Genomic DNA, 18,857 nt, shown 5'->3' with positions numbered 1-18,857 from the left:
AAATAAAATATAAAGGAGCCAAGGGACTTCTTCACTCTCTGAAACTGGTAATCTTGACTTGCCACATATTTTAGACTTGGCACAACTACATCGGGTGTACTTGTGTCAGGGTCTCTGTGACAGACTATCATGATCCCAAACTTTTTCTGTCCAGTATAGATAATATATATTTGTAATGTTTTCAACTTGATTTCTAAACATAGTGTTGGTGAAATAAAAAAGTAAAATGATGTAATGATTTCTCTCTCTCCCTCTCTCTTTACATATATAGATAGATATTCCCGCCTTTTGTTACTGGGACATCACGTTAACCAATAGATTTTTGACGGTAGAGGGCGTCAGCAAGTATGGTATGGCGGCCATTATATATCGAACCTCAGAGATGAGGATGATACTTATCTAAAGCATATCACATAGAGGTATCATATTCAAGGTAAGAAGATGATCATAAAATGCAGTTTAAGAGATTCTAATCACAGCTTGTTGAACATTATGTCACAGGATCTTGACCTTTTCAAACACTAGTACCGGTATCTTCAATCACTGCACGCATGTGTATGCCGGCTGAGACCATTCATGATTTCCTTATGACTGAAGAGGATTTCCTGAATGTTTGGTGGACCCTGAGCATGCTTAACACATTTGTATCTGCGATGTTATAACCAAGATATAACCAGGAGGTTTGTTTACAAGCTTCACTGCTTCTTTCCATGGTCAGCACCCCATGTCCCATTCAGCTGTTTTATGTCACATTCATCAGATAACGTTACTCTGTGGTGTATACAAATGTCTTTGAAAAAAAAAAAATTTCAAGGTTCTCGTGTTTTTCTTATAACCTAATGTACATTAGATATGCATGAGAAATAATGTAACAATTAGACAGTATGTTATGAACTGCATGTTGCCCATTTGTTGTCCCTTTTTTGGGGGGTGTTTCCTAGGGTATTTAGTTCCACCATTTGATCAGAGGTGGAAACAGATGGCAGACTATACTAAAATTAAGTAATGGATAATGCATATTTTTGTGATGTAGTATTGGTAATCTCCCATGTGACAGACACCCAATTGACAGACACTGAACTAGAAGGTTAATTAGGGTAACACCTATGGGTATAATGGAACAGTCCACTGTCTAGTGAGTAGAGCAGGGTCACAGCCTGAAACAGATTCGTTATTGAGAAGTTTGTGGGTAAACAGAACTTTGTTGTCATTAAATGATAAATGATTTCTCTTCTCAAATTGATTTTATTTTCAATTACTATCGAATGTAAAAACAGGTGTTTATTGATAGAAAAGACCCGTCCCAATAATAGCATATGTACAACAGAAGTTAACTGAGAAAACGTTTTGCTGGAGAGATACAGATATGTACATATTTGAAAACATTCTGATTTGCAGTAAATGAGACACCTGCATTGCCATGTAAGATACGATTAATACCAATCAGTGTTCTAATTTCAACAATCCTTTCTAAAGATTGTAACAGTTTATGTCTTTGAGTAGTAAACAACGGACATTCAAGGAAGTAATGAAAAACATTCTCACACCCATGGCCACATTGACATGATGTGTCATTTTTAAATATTTATTCTAAATAAATCGTAATTAAGTGCACTCGTCATATATCTTAATATTGTGTGCAAAACATATCACTGGACCGTAAATGTTGTTGTTTTAAGGTGTCTGCAAACTGGCTGTCTGCGTAATGGGAGGACACCATAGTATTAGACTGATGATTTAGCATGAGCTGATGCAGCTGCTGGAAATATGTAACATCCTGTAGCATGTTGCCTAGCAACAACACTGCTCAGTACTTATATTTTACTGATGATTGCGTCAGAATTCGTCCCGTTATATTTTTGTGCCTGTTTGAACTTGTTCGCCGGGAAAGTGTACACAGCTGATTGCTATTTCCGGCTTTGTGTTCGAGACAAATACGCACGGTAATCTTAATCCCTGCAAATAATACAATGCCCAGCTAAAACAACTTATAACTTAAAAGGTAAATAATCTTGTCTAGTGATGTTTAATTGCAAATTTGACGTCTCTACTGACAAAGTCGTCTTCTGTTGTTAGTTCACGCGAAGTGATACGATGTTGTTTTCTTACCCCTGGAAAAAAGTTTGACGAAAGCGTAACCCATGGATAAGACAACCCCCTTCTACAGACTGCTTTTTTTGGTCCTCAAAATTTGGCTTTAGACGGTCATATACGGTATCAGACAATAAGATGTTAACAGGATTAACATGTAACTTACAACTATAATAAAGCATACAACTACATGGGTAAAAGCTTTTTGTTTATTGCCTATTTCTATTGTTATCCACAATGTCAAATGGTTTATTATTGAATTCTAGAATGCCGATTAAAAAATGAACTTACAAACTTCAATGAAAAACTGGTTTTCTGTAGGGATATTGTACAGTGTCCTTTTAAGATAACCTCTGCTGGAAGGATGTAAAACTAATTGTAAAATGTTATTGTGGCAGGATCTTACGGGTTGTTTTAGCATGTTCATCTTTTATATCCAACTGAAAAACACTATTTAAGCATTATATCCCTCAGCTGAAATGTTACTGACCCAACCACATTCAAACACACACAGGCTTCTGGTGTGCCCAAGGGACAGACCCGTGAAGATCCAGGTTAGAAATTGATCTTCGGTAACCCATGCTTGTTGTAAGAGGCGACTAATGGGATTTGGTGGTCAGGTTTGTTGACTTGGATGATGCATGTCACCGCATCCCAGTTGCAATGATCAATGCTCATGCTGTTGATCACTGGATTGTCTGGTCCAGACACGATTATTTACAGACCACCACTGACTGAAGTGTTACTTTTGTTTGCCAATAATAGAATGTGTTCAAGAGGTTCAAAATTGGTGTCAAATGTGGCCATCAGTGCAGACACATATTTTTAGTCATTGCTCAGCCATTTTGTAATGAATAGTTTGTTTAGTGTGTAGTTAATAGGGCCCAACACATATATCAATTAATGGATGATATTTTAAGTTCGATATGATATGTCAATCCTGGATGTGTTCAGGTTAGGTCACAGGCGGGTAATGTTATTTATAGACCTATGGCCAATGTTGTCTATTGTTCTTGCAGTTGCTTCACATTATGGAATAACCTCAGTAGAGGTTTTACGATTGCAGGAGGTTTTACAATGATCATTGTAATACCTTGCAGGAGGTTTTACAATGACCATTGTAAAACCTCATACGAAGTACGAAGTTTTACAATGGTCGTTGTAAAACCTCATTGGCTATTATTTATGACTGATACAACTTTGTCTTGCTATGACTGATCGTAAAATATCTAATTATTGAAAACTTCCAATATTCAGTGGCGATAACTGGTTTCGAACCCACAACCCATCACTCTCTAGCTTGGCGGTTTTATCCACTACGCTACGAAGGATCGCTGTGAGGAAAGAGATTATTTGTCAGTATGAACCATGTGTTTCTCACACGACACATACTGCGGGCAGCGCACGTGCAGGACACGGGTAGCGCGTGCGGGGCAAGGTGTTGGCTGCCAGTCGCATCCCAGTTGCCACCAGCTGTTCCATCATTTGCGGGCTGTTCCATCAATGTTGTTCTACTCAGTACATGCACAAATTGAAATTAAGTGTTGTCTTAGACGGTTTATAAGTTAGATAAAACACGACTCCGAGGTTTGGGTTGAGATTGTAAAACCTCAGTGTCAGGAACTCCCTCGGGCGCTTTACAATCTCAACCCAAACCTCGGAGTCGTGTTTTATCCTACTCATCACTAATGGGGTCACATGAACCCCAAGGAACCTGTGTAGTCTGACCTCTTTAAAGCCATTGCCATTCAACTATGGTGACCTTCAAAACAACATAATTCTTTGATAAAAAGGCCAAATCAATTATATTTCTTGTTTTACGGATCCGCCGGTCGTATTTTTTCAAGAACAAGGAAAATAAATAAATATTAATTTTCGCCACTCAAAAAATAAAACCTGTTGTTTTTATTGGCTAAAAATGTAAACTTACAAGAAATCTTATTTTTTAGCTTGTAGCTTGCTCCATATACACTTCATAAATTTCCAAAAGTAAAATACTTTTAGTATTTAGAAGGAATATTACTTTGACTGGTGATTTTTTTTTTGATTTTTTTTTCTCTCCTGCCTTTAGGTTTTCTGAGGACAAAAATCCGTAAAACAAGAAACAAAATTGATCTGGCCTAACCATTCTAAAAACGATATTCAGGATATTTGTGCTTTTCAAAGTGAGAACTGGTATCCTACATGAAATGTGGTCCACAGATCTTTCACATCCACTCTTTAGTATTCATGACTGACAACAGGCAATGAATTTGACACTTGTTTGGTCTTGATGTGGAATGGAAAATTGCAACACCTGCAGAAAACCACATCATGACCAAACCAGTGTCACATTCATTGTCTGTTGTGTCATGTAATACAGCTGACAATGTCCTTGAATGCTAGCAATGGTTTAAGCTGGTTAGACCACAGGTTCTGTGTAATGGCATGTGACTTTTCAAAAGGACTACTCCCTATTTTTTTTTTCAATATAGGGATACTATTTGATTTGTTTATGCAGTGTCTAAATGGTCAGAATGATTCATTCATGAAATGTTACTCTCTCTCTCTCTCTCTCGCTTTCTCTCTCATACAGACCCTGAACCAAATATATCCAAGAAAGGCCACGCAAGTCTAGAAAATGTGGCAAGTCTACATTTACTCAGCTTCAGCTTCTGAAAATGAAGAAAGTCTCAGGGCTCCTTTTCATTATTATTATTTTTTTTTACTATGAACTTTTTTCAGTAAAATATGTTCATTTCAGAGACTAGTTGTTGTCTATGTGGATCCGTGCATGCGTTCGTGAATAATATGTAGTCAATCATGTTGTATCAGGATAAATGTACTTGATATACTTTTGTATCCAAAATTGCACCGGATAAGCTTTCTCTGAATTGTTTACCAGCAGCTGATTTGGACAAAGTGTCTTCACTGAGCCGACCCGTGAAGATCCGGGGTAGAATAGGTCTTCAGCAACCCATGTGCTTGCCATAAAAAGGCGACTATCTTGTCGTAAGAGGCGACTAACGGGATCGGGTGGTCAGTTTTGCTGACTTGGTTGACACATGTCATCAGTTCCCAATTGTGCAGATCGATGCTCATGCTGTTGATCACTGGATTGTCTGGTCCAGACTCGATTATTTACAGACCGCCGCCATATAGCTGGAATATTGCTGAGTGCGGCGTAAAACTAACCGCTCACTCACTCACTCACTTCACTTAGCCAATCACATTCACAGTGATGTTAATCACTGTGATTCTTTGTCACTCTCATGGACAATTAAGTATCTCTACATTCCAGATCTTCCTCACTGTCAGTCTTCTGAGCTCATCAGCCTTCCTCTGCTTGACTAAACCTCAGGTGGAGTGAAAATACAACATACAGACAGGTACCGTCTTGAGCCTTCTCTTGGGACACTGTCTCTCTGAATTACCCCCAGATTAAATCATATTCATGTAGTCATACTTGCTCAATTAATGTGAGATTGAAATCACTCTTTAAAACTTTCAAGAACACTTGTTCAAAAAGTTACCGTCATTACGTGTTTGGTGTTTGGGGACAACATTCAAGGGGTAGTGGCAACTGTTGGAATATCTAACAGGTCACATGATTTGTACTTGCATGACCTGAGGTCACACTTGAAATGGGTTTCATGTGAAAGATCAAAACCGACTTCGAAGTTTTACTAGAGGTGAACCGATATACCACTGTATATACAGTGGAAGCTGGGTAAACCGGCACCGGTCGGGACTAAAGAAATAATCTGGTTTTGTCAGCCTGCTGGATTGTAGAGCTGACATGATTACCTACGACTGGAACTGAACCAGTTTTATCACTCTCATATACATTGTTGCATAACGTGGTTCTCTCAGTTTCTCTCTCAACTCACTAATTACATGAACAAGTACAAGTACACCCATACTGAACTAAGATTAAATTATATTTGTCAGCAACCATGTAGTTTCAACACAGGATTAATTGTTGACAATACACATCCAACCAACTCCTCGCCATGCGCCGGATAGACAGCATTGATATTCAAGTGGCTCATTTCATGCTGAGATCCGGAATTGACAGCTGCCAGATTGCAGAGCTTTTAATTGATGATAAATGTGCTAGCCATGGACGGGACTGAGATTTTAGGCCGGTATTGACAACTTGCCGGATTGGACAGCTGCCGGTTTTGCCAGCTTCCACTGTAGTAGAACCACGGTATTTTGCCTTCAGGTTGATATACTGTAATGCAATCAAAAAAATTTGTATTATCGGTTTTCACACCATCATTTTATTAACCACTTTAAACCTTTTTCTAAAACATCTAGAAATCGAATCATTTGGTCACAATCTATTCATTTCTTTGCTAGGCGGATGCTATTTTCCTGGAAGTAAGATCGAGATTGCCTCAAGTTGTCTATAGTCTGGCAGAAACTTTTCGTGACGGTGTTTAGTCAGTTTACTCAAAAAACTACAAGTACAATCATTTTCTAATTTGGCATGATGCATTATAATTGTTCCTCCATTGTGAATTTTAAATTCATAAATTATTATTTAATTATAAAAGAGTTGTCAGTAATGGATTTCATGTTTATGTCATTTACTTTAGGGAGCATCTCTTCTCTGACTTGTGTCCAGCCTTCAGAAACCCCCTTGCCTCAAGTACCCACCTAGACTAAAGGTTAGTCTCTGGATATATGTAATGTTGACAGAAACAAATTATTCCTTTTAAACTGAATAGGAGTGAGATGGGAGATTCAGAACCTGTGGAAGTCTAGACTTGCTTCATTTTGGGCTTTAGCACCGCAGAAAGGGCAAGGTAGAAGGGAAAATAATGTGGTTCACGGACTGTAAGACACAGTACACAGCGTCCACCAACAGATGGCCATGCATTAGGTTAGGTGACTTGTGGAAGTAGATACCGTTGTACAAAGTGATTTTGTTGCTGAGATGACACCTATATCTTTACACAGACGTCTGACAGTCTACGTGGTAAGGTTGTTTTGTACTACACCACCTGTTCCCCTTCACTTTCACTGGACATATGAATTGAGACAATGTAACATTCCTTCATGTTGACAGAATGGCCGCTCCTGGCAAGCTGAGTGTGGAGTGTTCAGGTGGAACTGAGCTGTCATTTCTAGCAACGAACCATTGTACCTTTGTATCGCCCACCGTTTCATCCCACCCTGCAACTCTTTCAAGTCAGGGATCCAGGCTTCATGTCGGATCGAGCCAGCCAGTTAATATTGACAGCCGCCATTTTGGTCAGGTAATACGGACAGCACTTTTGAAAGCAAGCAACAACCTGTCAAATTATCATGAACATTTTTGTAAAACTTTTTCATGTTTTCGGTTTGGTGATTATTTTCCAAAGATTACAGATAGATAATACAGAAAATGCATATAGTAATTTTTTAAACAAATTAATTATGTTATTTCCTTTTCGCTATAACAGTTTTGGATATTTTATTGATGGTGACTTGGCTGAATAAAAAAGAGTCAACTCAAACTTGATTATATTCATTGTTTGTGAAATGGCAACTGGCCCGCAAGCCCGCAAGCTAATACAAAAAATTTTGGCAATGCCCAATGCTACTTTCAGGTTAAGCTAGCCCGACTGGCTAGCAAAATTTGGAAACTATTTCACACACTGGATGCATTCTGAACATTTGACAACTACCATGAAAACTTGAAATGATTACAGTGATTATATTACTCAGACAGTACAAGAAAGATATTTTTATCTCACAATGTTTTGAAGGTGGAGAACTCTGATCCCACAAATTCGCTGCCCCCAGTTGTGATCAAAGTTGTGGTGAATGGAGATGATGTGGAAACAGTAAATGTGGGCAGAGATCGGGAAGATGTTGCCATCAAACTTCAAGTCTGTGATCCATCCAGAGGTACAGATAAGCTGCGTATCTGCGTAAATTACGCAAATATTTACATGAAAACTCTATTCTTTTTAAGTCTATTGCATACAAGTACAGTTGATTTTTTTCTAAATCCTCATTAAATTTGACCATAAACAACTGGGATATGATGACATGTGTCAACCAAGTTGGTGAGTTTGACCACCCGACCCCATTAGTCGCCCCTTACACAAAGCATGGGTTACTGGAGAAAACTTCTGACGGGCCTGTTCCTTGGACACACCAGAAGCCAGTGTGTGTTTGAGTGTGGTTGGCCCTGTTGTGTTACTAGTTTGGCCAGTACTATACCCATGCTTGTGGGCTTCACCAAAGTGGTATAGCTCTGGTACCTGCAACACTTCAGATTTTCCATCAACAGCACATCGACTCACTATGATATATGTGAAATACTATTCAAAGAGGTCTTAAACCCAACTAAGTCACTCACTCATTCAGTCTGAACAATGTGTCAACATTATTGTGTATAATTTTGGAACTGTACTGTTGCATTTCTTTAATGCTTTTTTTCATTTTCAGGAACGTCAGACCCTGATGATGCTTCCATTTTCAAGTCGATATCAAAGATATCGATGCTCACAGCCATTAAACTCATTGTAAGTCTGGCAAAGGGCAGATTTGTGTTGTGTCTCAACTGTATCTGTCTTACCACCTTTGGTTAGAAAGTTGACTATCAAAGCTTCACAAATTTCTGTGATACTAAAATGCTCGTCTTTGGCTGGCTGAAATTTGTTTCGGTTTGTAAATATTAGGGGTATTATTTCTCATGCAAACTAATTTTCTCTTCAATATTAACTTATACAAAATTACTACGGAACATTGTGGGCATGTGTATAAATGTCATGTTTGTTTTTTCAGATTGTTTTGCAGATTGTTGCTATGTTGAAAGGGAATGGTGTAAACATACACTACAACAATGTGTACAACTACCACCAGACACCACCTCTTCCTGCAAACAAGATGGAGCCAGTTCTTGTCAACAGCACTGGCAATGACAACTATAGACCACCTGTTAACCAGATGGAACCATCTCTTGTCAACATCACTGGTGATGGCAACTACAGATCAGATGAAGCTGCTTCTGGCAACAACAAGGAGCTAGTTCTTGTCAACAGCACTGGCAATGACAACTATAGATCAGATGCAATCTTAAGCGGCTGTACCTGTCAACAAGATGGAGCCAGTTCTTGTCAACAGCACTGGCAATGACAACTATAGACCACCTGTTAACCAGATGGAACCAGCTCTTGTCAACATCACTGGTGATGGCAACTACAGATCAGATGAAGCTGTATCAGAGGGGTCTATGTGTAGCAAGTCCACTCCTCTGAGAAGGCCTGATAAAAAGATAGCCTCCAAGAAATGCATGATTCAGGGTAAACAAATTATGCCCAAACCTGGAGTTAAGGATTACCTGAGTCTTCTGTTTTCTGCAGAACCTCCTCAGTGTAGCTTTCAATCAAACAGAATCTACCATGAGATGACAAGTAGACTTGGCGATGCAAGAAAGCAGCACCAAATTCTTCAGAGTGACCACGAAGACCATTGCTTCTGGGTATCTTCAAGAACACAAGCAAGTGTAAGGTTTGCCATGTCACGACTTGAATACAGTTGTCCTGATGATCAGGAAGAGATCGATGTAAAACAGATGCAGAAGGAACAGAAGAGGTCAGCCATGACGAAGGACTTCACGGCTCTTGCTATGCAAGGAGACAGCAGTAGCAAGCAAGAGGCCAAATCTGTTGCTGGAGCTGGTCATGACAACCTCACCCAAGGTCTTGACAATATGGAATGTCTGATCAGTCCTCTTCTGCAAGTCCTGGCTATAACTGTGTCATTGTTTATTGCCACCTTTGTTTTTGCGAAAACCCTACTGCAGCCGCTCTTTGCAGTGACCAAAAGACTGAACTGGTTCCTTGACAAAGTAAAGCTATATGTTTGTTCTGGAAGGGCTCTCATTTCTTCCACCTGCATCAAATTATGTTGCCATGTTGTGGCAGTGCTGCTCCCCAATCATGTTCCTTCATATGTGGCAATGCTGTTGCTGGTGTTTATGGAGTGTTCAGGATCTGCTCATGGTGAAAGTCCAGACAGCTTTGACAGTGGAGCACAAGTGACCAGTGAACAGGGAAGACAAAGACAGGGGGAAGATGTTACACATGCTGGCTTCCTATCTGAATCATTGTCAGTCCCCAAGAATATACAAAATGTCAGTACGTCAGATGATGATGCACCTCAGAATACAGACCCTGATGAGAGTTATGTGGAAAATCAACGTGATGACACTGACCAAATTAAGAGGAGTGATGATCCATCTGATAAAACTGAAGATGATAACTCATCTTTAGGTCTAAATGAGGTGAACACTGTCCAAGACTTTGTAAGAGACATAATTGGAGAATCTGATTGCCAGCCATCTATTGCTCCAGACGCATTGGAACTGGCCAGGAATGGATTCAAAAACACAGGTGTTGAAGATCCTCCTGCATGTCCTGAGGTACACTGTGATGAAGTTAAGAAAAGGATACCCTCACTTCCCGAGGATGCAAGTATTATCTATTCGAGGAAGCGGCCTGGAAAGCCCCGGATCCCCAGATCTGTAGGAAGATCCATCTCTGATGACTTGGTGGAAACGGATGCAGCAGACAATGAAACAGCAGAACATGTTTTGAGCCATCTTAAGACACAACCAGGTAAATATGAGTACACAGATATTGTCATTCCAGAGTTTACTGTTAAATGATAATTTACACCTGATTATATGGAGAGACACTGAGTTTGAATGACTACAAGAAGTTAAGAGTCAAGATATCTTTGATAAGGTTGCTTGTCACTTAAAGATAAGAAGTGGAGAGTTGGGGCCTTGTTAATTTTGATTACAGTAAACTGCCTTTCGAGCGAACCCTTTGACATAATGAACTATCTTTGGGGTCCTGGCAACTTGCTGTATATTGTAGCTGAAATTTGTATATTGAGGTAGTGTCATAACTCAAATTAGTGGTCCCGTTGAGTTTGTTATAAACGTTATGAACAAGTTTACTGTATATAAATACACAGTGTCACAATGCTGCAAATGCTTTATAATATGTTTCTGCACAGGATGTTTGACAACTTTCCTGGACTTGGTGAAACGTCAAGAGAGAGACTTTGAGCAACCCATCCTGCCCAATGATGCCGGGCGAGACGAACGACTGCATATGCCCCCCAAAAGAAAGTACATTTGGCCTCACTGGCACTGCATCCACGGAGAGAAGTATGACATGATGAACTTCATCCTTGGCATCGAATCAGCTCTTGATGGAACAGGAGTGTTTATTGAGGTCAGAACCAATAGGTTTAAATATTGATTTGATTGTCATTGTCACAGACACCTGAGGTACTGGTCATTTACATATGGGCGGTCGGGTAGCACAGTGGTTAAAGCGTTTGCTTGCCATGCCAAAGACCTCGGTTTAATTCCCCACATGTGTACAATGTGTGAAGCCCATTCTGGTTTGCCATACCGTGATATAGCTGAAATATCTCTAAACTAAACTCACTCAATCACTCCTGCACCCATGTACATTTCTTACAGGTGAGGTTTGGGGTTGTTTGGTTTTTCGTGTGAGCACCTTCCAAAGAGGCAAATTACTCTTTATTTTATCATACAAGGTGCATTTTTTCCAACCCCCAAAACAATGTATGTTTTTTGCATCCTCCACAGGTGAGTGGGATATTCCCCTGATTCCCTGTGACCCAGCCACGCCTTTGAAAAATGACTGTCCCCTTATATCATCCCTTTACTTAAATTCTCGTTTTCTTATTCTGTAGATATGATAGGTTGCATTGTTGCATGGAACATTTTAGAGGCTGTCTTCATTGTGATTGGGTAGAGTGGGTAGACTAGTGATTATAGCTTTTATTTATCCCGAAGATGTGGGTTCATTTGCCCACATGAATACAATGTGTGAGGCCTTCTCTGGTCTCCATGCATGCCGTAGATCTCTACATTGTGAAGGGATGGTTTTCAGTGTTGCTGCTTTGGCTATATAGTGTTTACATGTTACATCTGACACAAAATAACAAAAGTTTGTTTGATATAGTAATTAAACATAATGACAGCCTTGGCATATTGAAAAGGGAGATAATTGCTATAGGAAAGTTAGTTGTCTCCTTTACATAACTTTCCAGTTATCAGAAGATGTGTTTTGATGAAACATTTCAGGTCTCCCCACTTCATGTACAGAATGGAGGCATTCAGTCTTGGATGGTCAAACCCCTGTCCGACTCTAGAACAGCCTACTTTGACCACATGGGAGAAGCTCCCTATATTGAAGAGAAGGTGATGAGACATAACAGTATTTGTCGTAAAAGTTGATAACTTGAAATTGGAAATATGTCAATGGAATGTATTAAAAATGCGTCGGTTAGTCGGGAAAAATAAAATAAAATAAAAAAAATTAATAAGACGAAATTATCTGAATAATGTTCTTGATTCTCATTTATTATAATTCTGATTACAATTTCCTGCATTCTTTGGGACTTGTGGCAGCGACTGATTATAAGGTAAACATTTTATATTATGAGGCGGTACAATTTAGGTTCGAGTTGGCGGTGTTGGAATGAAAAGAAAATTTGGGGGGTGGGGGTCGGTAATAAAATAAGAAGGGTTGGTTGGGCGATGAGAAACACAAAAAATAAAAATGCTGCGATTCTATAAGCAACCTGTTGCTCTGTGTTGGGTATTTAGTAACATACTGCAGTCAGTCAAAATAAAGCTGTTAATCTTCCTCTGGAATACTCACTTGAGAGCATGCTCAGCCCACACAGGCTGGGAATTCACATTGGTTACTTTACATTTCATGGAGTGCAACAAATATAATGCAACGTCAAAGCACTCAAATGAAAGCATCCTCATGCTTTAACGTTAGTAGTTCATTGCAAAACCATACTTTATTACGTCACACTATGGGGTAGATGAAACTTGATTTCTTTAATGTTTGTACACTTTTTTCAGAAATCATTTCTGTGTCATAAGCAGTAATTTCAAACACTTCTAGGGTGGTGGGGTGGCTTAATACTCATAGTGTCTCTTCATTATGCCCGGGTTCGATTCCCCACATGTGTACAATGTGTGAAGCCCATTTTTGGTGTCCCCCATTGTGATATTGCTGGAATATTGCTAAAAGTAACGTACAACCATACTCACTCACTCACCCCAAACATTTCTGTTACAGGTTGAAATTGAAACATTTCTGCAAATTAGACGGAAATATGAAATCTACATCAGTCATCAGGATGATGATGCAAACAGACTGAAAATATATGGACTTAAAAAGTCTGTAGAAGATGATCGCCATTTTGTGAAAATCTTCTATCAGTGCAGGGAAGCTGTAGGTAGGCAAGAGGGCAATTTGTGTTTGTTTTATTTTTCAGTTGTTTATACATGTTTTCCATGTGTTAATATGATATGCATGTTGAAATTGCATGAAAAGAAACTGAATTCTATCATAAGATTGTAAATCGTTTGCCTAGTTCATTTATCCCTCCCTGGCCTTAACACAGGTCTTGATGTCCATGGATGCCCCCCTGTGTTATCAAACACCCTTGGTATTGGTAACATGGAATATAGGTCGGGTGATAAGTCAATTATCAAAGACAGGAGCATATATTCATGTATGAATGTTCCAAGTTGTGGAGTGTTCTGTGTTCTTCTACTGGTGACTACTTTTTCGAGGAAGGTCTGAAGGTCTGATGGTCCAGTAGAAAGATAAATTTTAATTAAATAAAATGCAGATTATTGAAACATTTTGGAACAAAATAAAAAATGTGAACTCACTAGTGCATCAATTGTTTTATTTGTGGAAAATGATTTTAATTGAACTTCAAAAGAAAGAAAATACATTCCATTTTGGTTTGAAATTCACTAAAGGTATTGTCTCCACTTAAACACTGTAGAGTCTTTCTCCATTACGATTGTTTAATATGTAGATGATTTCTGTCTTGACAGGCTACATCAATGTGTTTCTGACGTTCCAAACATGGAGTAGGAGAAGATTTAATCAAGTTCATCGTATTCCAAGTGGTCTGACCTTGAAAGCCGTGATGGCACATCCAGCCATCCATAACTCTGTGAGTATGTCTTCTAGGAAATAAGATAAGAAAAAATAATATGTATAGTTTAAGCTTGTACTCTCTGTCTTATGATCGACAGTTGAGTGGAAATGAACCATAAACAAAGTTTTGGGCCTCTCTTGAACACTTTGCCCGAACACACCCCTACTGCTCCTGTTCCTGGACAGCCTGGTAGCCTTTGAGAAGCATGCAGCCTGTGCTCTGATAGGTCATGTTACCCCTTTGTGTAGTCATCCTCGTCTTGGAACAATAATCGTAATCAGAGACCATATACCCATCTCTGTCGTAATCTGTACGACAGGGTTTGTCACTACTCTTGCATACTGATGGATGGATTAGACAGACATTCTCTTATCAAGCCGTCTGCTTATCACGCCTTAGGTTCGATTCCCCATATGGCTTGATTCCCCACGTGGGTACAATGTGTGAAGCCCATTTCTGGTGTCCTCCGCCTTGATATTGCTGGAATATTGCTATAAACGGCGTAAAATCATACTCACTCACTCACTCTCATCAAGTTGGACTTTAAGTAACTGTCAGATGATTTGTTCTTTCAAATTTGTAGGGACCGGGGGCATTTGTCATCTTCTGATGAGGCTTGTTCATTTCAGGTGAGTCAGCTAAAACAAGTGTACACCTGGTTGCAAGATGGCTGCTATGTGAGGTTGACGTTGGGGGGACGTCATGTCTACCCATCCCCTTCTTGGAGGGTGAACCACAACTGCATCATGGAGATTGTACCCTCAATCAAAGGTGGCCATCAACACCGCACATCTCTCAAAGATGTCTAAATGGACAAGATCGGCCAGCTTAATTTACTTAGGTTCTTATTCTAGTCTGGGAGGAATTATGTATGGTGTATGCAAAAAAGAAGAATTTGACATCCATAATTTTTGTCTTATACTTGAATACCAACTTCTATATGCCTCTCAAGAACCTGAGAAATTATGTAATTGTAAAGTGTTTTGTTGTGAACATTACGTGATGTCATAGAGATATACTCTAAAAAAAGGTAGGGGATACTAAAATTTCCAAAACTTTGAGAAATATTAGTCACTATTAATAATTTGATAATTTTAATGAAAGAATTGGAAACACATACCTTCAACAGTAGTGGAATCTGACAGAAGATGCTAATAAGAGATCCTGAAGGATGATAGGGTTAGATGAGACATTTCATAGTGGGCATTTTTCATCAGTAGTGTGTTGTATCACTATCATTTTTAAACAATCATTCACTTGACAAGGCAAACTGAGTATAAGTCTCCCAGTGATAAAGCGACCCTACGTATAAGGCGACCCCCTAGTATGAACCATCAAAATCTATGCTAATGTAAGTACCGTGTCTATGAAGCGAACCTGAACGAAGCACATTATCAGAGCATACAAGATCCCTATATTTGCAATAAAAACATGTTTGTCTTCCATTCCATTTTTATATGATACTTGGTAGAGTGAGTTTAGGTTTTACGCTGCACTCAGCAATATTCCAGCTATATGGCGGCGGTCTGTAAGTAATGGAGTCTGTACCAGACAATCCAGTGATCAACAGCATGAGCATCGATCTGCGCAATTGGGAACCGATGCCTTGTGTCAACCAAGCCAGCGAGCCTGACCACCCGATCCCGTTAGTCGCCTCTTACGACATGCATCGGTTACTGAAGATCAATATTCTAACCCGGACCTTCACGGGTCCCGATCCAATGGTCTGAATGAATAATTATATCCACAACACGCAGTAGACCTATATCAGGTATGCCTGTAATGTTGCAGGTTGAGGCTCATTGCCAGGACAAATCTCTGGTCGACCGAAAGTGAGTTGAATTAGGCTAATTCTAACCCGGACCTTCACGGGTGATGCTTGGTAGAACTGTCATGGTGACAGTTTGTATAAGAGTATATATCCACAAAAACTAATCTTTTCCTCTGACAGGTCAGTAAAATAATGTGGGGTCTCTGAAAATGAAGGAATGTGCATTGATGAAGTATTCAAAGAAAAAAAACGTTTATCACAAAAAGCCATTGATGAGGTCATGAGTGCTATACATCTCCCTGTGCTGCTTTAATGAAATGTGCAGCATCACAGGGAGAGCCTTGAAAAATGATTAGATAACATAACATTGCAATTAGTGTGGGGATTTGGTTAAAAGCTCATAACTGATGATTGGTTCATTACAACCGTTCAATCATCGAAAATAATCGGTTTCAGTCATTTATGAAATTTTCCTGGTTTATATTTCGTTTTCACAAAAACATAAAGTAAAAACATGTAGTTCTTTGGGGTTTGTTTTTTTTCTTATTTTTTGCAAATTGCACGTCTTTAAAGGTTGACTAGTATGTTAGGAATATAAATTTCTTGGTGTCTTAAGATAAATTCAGTCATGACATGGAACGAGCTTGCAGTGTTCATGACATGTAACTGACAAAACCACCCTTGTGAAAAATATTGTTAATGCAAAAAGTGTTCCAGAATTGTTTGTATTCGATTATGAGAAAACAAGAGTGATTGCTTGGTCGTTTAGTCACTGTGACCAATCTTCGATTATTTCAATTAATCGACCACTACTAATTGCAATGAGCAAGTAGCAAATGAGGCAGGGACATATTGCCAGTTGGAGGCTGATCCAGAAATGTTCTTGCATCAGTACAACTGTGGATTAGACCCTACTTCACCAAACAACAATCAAACTGGTTGCAGCATTTGACATCACACCTCCTAATAAGGCAATGACTGGAAACATTATGGCTTCTGTAGTCTTGGGAGCTGAGAGTGGCATCATAAGGGTCTTTCAAAGGGCTAGCCAAAGAATGGAGCTTATTTTGCTGCACTTTTCACCTTGTTGAACTTGGTTCCTAAATAATATCACCACAAAATGGAATATCCCCTACCTCTTTTTATAGTATATTTTACCTATCATCAACTGATCTGAACACTGGGTTGCATGTAATATTCTTTAGAAAGATCTTGAACAAAATATGTTATTGTTTTAATTTTGAATCTCAAAAACTATTTGTCATGTCTGTAATGTCCTGTTGTGTTTGCATCAACTAATTACAGGTGCAAACAAAAAATATATGTTTGATGTAGTTCTACTGTCACATTTTTATAGATAAGAAAAAAAGTACGGAGCTCTCGTTCATCAGTACGTAACTGACAGTCATGACATTTTTTGTTTTTCTGTGATGTCTGTGTTTAGTCATACAACTAGTCACTGAACGTTCTAATAATGCAACCTGAATCAGCATTAATTAAGACTGTTATCCCAGGTATGAGTGACCTAAGCCTCCAGAAAGTCCTATCGCATTTAAAACACATATTATTGGGGAGTTCCAAATGCCAAAAGATAAGGCTGCATGATGATAGTGTTAACGACTCACATTTCAACATGTGTTATTTTCTGAGTGCAAGGTATTTTTCACAAAGTTATCGTAGCGCTACAACTGTCATACTTCCTATACTTTAACATAGACTTACGACAATCGTAGCTCTATGGTAGCTTTGTGAAATGGGGCGCAGAGATGTAAAGAATTGAAGCTGTTTCGTTTTAGAAAACTTGTATCTGACTGTTCAGGAACTTATGCATCGGTCATTTTGTTTGGGAAATAAAAGTTCATTCTAGACTCACCTCATGTAACTGTCCATGAATGTGTTGTCAGATATTCACACTGAACGATATTATTACAGATTAAACAATCTGGTTTTTATGACAATGGATAAAAAATTCTATTTTTAAAAATGATAAATTTCCCATTCTGTTTCATGTAATGCACATTTTTAGATACAGTATTCATGAAAATTGTTTTCTTTGAGCTCATTAGATTTTGTATTGGATTTTCATGTAAGGGTTGTTTTTTTGCCATTTGAAAATTGATTTATACCATAAATATGATACTACAGCTTTGATGTTTCAGACTGTTATCTCAGATTAAAAGTTTGTTCTCAAGGTATTCCTTATTCATTTTTGGGGCTGTATTAATTCTCGGATGACCCTAATAATGAACTCAAGGCCCTTCAACTTCGACACAACAGTGTTTGACTGTACTTTATTTGTGCATGTGACAAATCTTAACACATTCTGAAGATAACTACTTTTATCAGTAAACATACAAAGCTTTTTAAATATCCTTTTTGTGATGAAATATATTTCGCATAACAGTGATTCCATGGCATATTTATCTGTAATTATTGTACTGCCTGTCATTGATATCTTGCGAGCAACGTCGTCATATATTATCTAAAGTCCTTGCGTCATGTTGTTTTGTTCTCAGTTGTAACTAACTGGCATCAGTCATCTTATGGACAATGAAATGATTGACCATTTCCTTCGTTATTTAGTAACATAATTCTTTCAAAGCAAACATCTAAACAATACAAGAATGTATTTTTCTGAAATTTCAAAAAGCTGCTTGACATGTGATGTGTATTTTAATGGATGCAGAGTATTTGAATGTGCATAAACCATGGTTAGTTGGGACCGATAATTGAAAAACTGCAGTATTGGAAGCAATTGGTTCCCAGTGTGAACAACCTGTGAACTAGTGGACAGTTATTTTTTCAGTGAAAAAGAGTTCTTGACATCAAATGGTGCTTTTGTCATGTGCAGGTGCTTTTATCATGTGGAGATCTAGTACACAAAAATACTATGTTTCAATGTTCAGATGTTCTTGTTTTGAGATGATGGTTGTTTGTAATTTTTATCATATTTCATAATCATGTGATACAATATGTGAATTATATTTCTGCC

The 18,857-nt window shown here is 38.6% G+C and overlaps 1 protein-coding gene across 3 annotated transcripts; it reads left to right on the top strand.

The window, feature by feature from the left end:
• Positions 1-339: 339 nt before the first annotated feature.
• Positions 340-15,634, top strand: LOC124254574. Of its 3 annotated transcripts, XM_046688440.1 has the most exons (13): positions 340-433; positions 5,372-5,459; positions 6,675-6,746; positions 7,148-7,337; positions 7,830-7,971; positions 8,518-8,594; positions 8,857-8,958; positions 9,173-10,691; positions 11,098-11,318; positions 12,203-12,319; positions 13,215-13,374; positions 13,988-14,109; positions 14,724-15,634. In XM_046688440.1, the coding sequence occupies exons 4-13, from the start codon at positions 7,149-7,151 to the stop codon at positions 14,901-14,903; spliced, it is 2,829 nt and encodes a 942-aa protein (XP_046544396.1). In that variant the 5' UTR covers positions 340-433; positions 5,372-5,459; positions 6,675-6,746; position 7,148; the 3' UTR covers positions 14,904-15,634. The 3 variants fall into 3 exon arrangements, with proteins under 3 accessions (XP_046544396.1, XP_046544460.1, XP_046544527.1); XM_046688504.1 differs by lacking the exon at positions 6,675-6,746; XM_046688571.1 differs by lacking the exons at positions 340-433; positions 5,372-5,459 and adding an exon at positions 6,228-6,283.
• Positions 15,635-18,857: the final 3,223 nt, after the last annotated feature.

This window comes from Haliotis rubra, unplaced genomic scaffold (genome assembly GCF_003918875.1).
Source record: "Haliotis rubra isolate DU_JTF1 unplaced genomic scaffold, ASM391887v1 Scf10, whole genome shotgun sequence".
In the NCBI taxonomy this organism is placed as follows: Eukaryota; Metazoa; Mollusca; class Gastropoda; order Lepetellida; family Haliotidae; genus Haliotis; species Haliotis rubra.
The sequence above is the reverse complement of the archived record's forward strand: the minus strand, read 5'-3'. Positions and strand labels throughout refer to the sequence as shown.

What these genes read in the sequence shown, in the direction of transcription:
- LOC124254574 (XM_046688504.1), top strand. Translation starts at nt 7,149, where the DNA reads ATGGCCGCTCCTGGCAAGCTGAGTGTGGAGTGTTCAGGTGGAACTGAG. An exon ending in AGTCTGTGATCCATCCAGAG is followed by an intron (nt 7,972 to 8,517) that starts GTACAGATAAGC and finishes TTTCATTTTCAG; the next exon opens with GAACGTCAGACCCTGATGAT. An exon ending in ATCCAGCCATCCATAACTCT is followed by an intron (nt 14,110 to 14,723) that starts GTGAGTATGTCT and finishes TGTTCATTTCAG; the next exon opens with GTGAGTCAGCTAAAACAAGT.